The sequence below is a fragment of the Antedon mediterranea genome, chromosome 9, assembly GCF_964355755.1.
Source record: "Antedon mediterranea chromosome 9, ecAntMedi1.1, whole genome shotgun sequence".
NCBI lineage: Eukaryota > Metazoa > Echinodermata > Crinoidea > Comatulida > Antedonidae > Antedon > Antedon mediterranea.
The window spans coordinates 13,673,074-13,677,264 of record NC_092678.1 but is presented as its reverse complement, the minus strand read 5'-3'; the positions used below and the strand labels follow the sequence as shown (position 1 = coordinate 13,677,264).

Genomic DNA, 4,191 nt, shown 5'->3' with positions numbered 1-4,191 from the left:
CAGTTTACACACACAAGAGAGAACATACATCCCGTTATACAAAATATGTTCATAACCTTCTAGATCTTTCCTTATACTTCTCACTCAATATTATCAATTCATTATCCCTTTATCAATTCATTATCCCTTTATCGACAACATCGCGTTACAGAACATCACGCCGTCTTCTATAATAAAAGAATATTATACCCGTTTAAAAAAAACAGTATATTGTCTGTCACGATATAATAATAATAGTCATATTATCTGTCAATAGAGGGCGCAATACTTATTTTCTTCGTTATCAGGACTACAATATTAGTACTATACGCCGTTTAATTCATTATCCCTTTATCGAGAACAAACACGCCGTCTTCTACGTTTAGTATAACTTCGAATACACTTTTAATTCTGTATACTGTTTAGTTTACAAAATACACACTTTATTATCAATTTATTATTCCTTTATTGAGAACATCGTGTTAGAGAAAAACACGCCATCATTTATATTAAAAGCATATATACCCGTCTAGATTACCAAATGCACTTTATTGTTATTGAATAGATCGTACTATAGATTCTGTTAATTTCTTTTATTATTGATTAATGATTGTTAGCAAGAAACAAAAAAACAAAAACAAAAACAGCACAGATTTTATAAGATAGAATTATTGTATTCATCAACATCACATGTATCTAAATGATCAACTAACTGAACATGTTCTATGATATTAAACTCTTTCAGAAAACGAGGACATTGTAATAATTCATCCAAATTACCGTCTTCTACAGCTGCTTAATCATCATCATCACAAACTAATTCAAGAATATCGGGAGTATTAGAAGAAGGTAAGTAAGATTGTTGAAGTGACGCATACGTCTCTTGATATTGACCAATTATTTCATCAAGTCTGTTATTGTGTTTAGTCAATTCAATTCGCATGTCTTTCCCAAATCTGTTGCCAAACTAAGAACAGCAGTATCGATTTCTTTTTTTCGTTTCTCTTTTTCCATCCGCTCAAGTTCAGAAATAAGGCAATGATTCTTGAAAACTTTGTTTTCAGATACTTTCAATTGTTGTTTCAACTGCACAACGTGTGCTTCTCTTTGTTCAGAGTACTTTTGCCAGCGAGTGTTCATAACAATTATCTCTTTTAATTGCCTACATAAATCTGTATTTTCACGACTTAAATTTCGAACCTGTTCTTGCAACGTTTTACATTCATCTTCGAACTTTGATTCTGAATGTAAAATTCTAGCGTGAGCAAAACACATATTTCTTTCCTGTACCCATACCTTCTCTCTTTGCGCATATGCTTTTAGTTCATTTGTTATCTTCTTTTTCTCTTCAACAAACTGTTCAGTATTTGATTTTAATGTTCTTATTTCGGAGCTCAACGTGTCACGAACAGCGTCATCATTGTTACGCTGTGTAAAATAATCTCGTAGCTGACATTTTAACTTACTAATTACTACATCTTTCTCGTCGTATGAGGATCTCATTTTAGTTAAAACAACAATGAGTTCGTTCTCTTTCCGTTTCAACTGTACACACAGCTTACTAACTTCTTTCTCAAGAACAGAAATGGTTTCTTTTGCTTCGGCAACCTGAACATTAAAAAATAATAATAATAAATCACACACTCACACCACTATGATAATTTTAACGAATTCATGACAAATATTCTCACACTTAGTTTCGTCTTACCTCTTCGGAGCTAAACTTCTCGTCAAGCAATCTTTTATATCGTATAGCGTCATTCAACAAGCTTATTAAAATCTGTTTATCGTGACCAGGCTCGAATATTTCATGTTCTTTCAAATCAACTGATGAGTCCAAGTTGTGTTTGTGTAAGCGCCATTGTAGATGTTCAATACATAATTTATAGTTTTTTACCGTCTTCTCTAAGTGGTTCAACGATTTATCACGGTCTTTCAACAACTGTTCTAGAAGGTGTATACATTTTACACTTTTCTTCAACGAAGCGTTTTCGTCCTGTAACAAATCATCTGACTTAGGCATAACCTTCTCTGCGGTCGTTTTCACCAGATCATTGGATGAAAAAATTCTGCACCTACACTCGTGTTTGACTTGCTTATGAATGAAGGAGAATACATTCAGTTGTTTCTATATTACAAGTTGTATGTCGAGTAAAAATTCATATTAAATCTACCGAAGAAAATACCGGCGCAAGAGAAATTAAATTAATCTATAACGGTATATTTGATCGATTAAATTGTTGCTATCTTTTATTTCCGACAATAGAACTTCGAACCAGGCGTTGACATTAGAGCAACTTTCCAGAAAATCAGCATTTTGATGACACCATTCTATGAACAGTACCTCTTTATCGATAACAATGTTGTCAAAGAAACGTTCTATATTCTCTCTATCCGGAGCCATCAAACATAGATCATGTTCGATCTGAGAAGGATGCTCGTGAATACATCCGTTGCATCCGTTTCTAATCATCGTATTCAAAATATCAGAGAATTGTTTAAAATATATCGATTTCAGATTTTCCACAACAGTGTTCATTTCTTTTGCGATCGAATCCTCCATCGTGTGTGGTGAATCTGAATTTACAAATTGCTATAATATATACTCTTCGGGCCACACACACACACACACACACACACCCGCTCGCGCACACAGACAGAAATGAATAAAATAGTGCATACAGGCGCGATGGAATGTTATGAAAGACGATTGGCCACGTATGAGTTTTGGATTGCGGGACACGTGATATCGCCTACATCGTTAGCAATGTCGGGCTTCTTTTATACGGGGCAAGAAGACCGGGTAGAATGTTACCGTTGTCACGGTAAACTTTCGAGATGGAACGCCGGAGCAGATGCCGATACAGAGCACAAGAAACACTTCCCGTTTTGCAAACTGATGTCATGTGGTAACAGTAGTCCTTTAATCGGCAGTAAAACACATTTGGTCGACTCAAACTCGCATATGGTCAGATTGTCGACTTTTAAAAACTGGCCATTTGGACACATCGTATCGGCGTGCACTTTAGCAAAGTCTGGATTTTATTACAGGTCATGCTGTGACGTAGTCGAATGCTTCTCTTGCAACGGTTTACTTGAGCGATGGAAAAGAGGAGTGAATGTCGACGAAAAGCATAGAAAACATTTCCCGTTGTGCAAGTTCATGTTATCCACCGCGGCCACCGTGGCGACCCCCACCACCACCACCACCACCACCAACAATAGGCAACGGGCAATGCATCCACAGTACGCTCTTTTGAATGTTCGAAAAATGACGTTTACTACAGTATGGGCTACCGATCATACGCCGAACGGAATAGCTGAGGCCGGATTCTTTGCAATCAATCGGGACCAGGCAATGTGTTTCCATTGCGGCGGTGGACTGAAAGACTGGCAATTAGACGATAATCCTTGGATCGAGCATGCAAAGTGGTTTCCGTTCTGCAATTGGTTGAGAATCGAAAATGGTTTTCCTTTCATCGAGACGGCTCTTATTTCGTCAAAAAGTCCGTTTGATATTGCAATGCGCTCTGAAATCGTTGTGAAAGTTTTAGAAATGGGTTTTGACATGCAACATGTATCGACTACTGTAAACGATCACGTGAAGAGAACCGGTGGAAACTTTACGTCTACCCTTGAGCTTCTGAACGCTGTCACGATTCCAGTGAACGATAAACCAACAGTGGTAGAAGAGGAAGAAGTGGAGGAAGAAGAAGATGTGCAATCTGTTGTGCGCGATTTACGCGAAAAAAAAACATGTAAGATATGCATGGACGCTGACGTTTGTGTTCTTTTCATTCCATGTTCGCATTTGGTCGCCTGCTGGTCGTGTTCAAACAGTTTGCTTTTGTGTCCGATTTGTCGAGGTAAAATAGATAAACGTCAGAAAGCCATTCTCTCTTAATCATTCGATTGACGCACACGACGGCAATGCACGGTCAAAAGAAGATTTTATCGTTTGGCAAATTGGATAATACAATCGATCCGTTGGTGACTGTGAACAGCCGAGGTTCGTTTGGCGTTGTCCATTCCATAGAGTCTGGTTTAGTTGAAAAATTACATTGTGGCAATCAGAATAGCAGCGATGCACGAGTACGTTTAACATTCAACAAGGAAACTTTCATTTTAGCTTACGCAAACTACTTTGACAGATTGAAACGGTACACGCCGCAAATATGTCAGGCAGTCGTCGATTCAGGAGTGACTCAATGT

General features: G+C 37.6%; 1 protein-coding gene across 1 annotated transcript; it reads left to right on the top strand.

Annotated features, from left to right (window-relative positions):
• The first annotated feature begins 2,668 nt into the window (after window positions 1–2,668).
• Window positions 2,669–3,883, top strand: LOC140058193 (baculoviral IAP repeat-containing protein 8-like). The gene has a single exon (XM_072103757.1). The coding sequence runs from the start codon at window positions 2,669–2,671 to the stop codon at window positions 3,881–3,883; it is 1,215 nt and encodes a 404-aa protein (XP_071959858.1).
• Window positions 3,884–4,191: the final 308 nt, after the last annotated feature.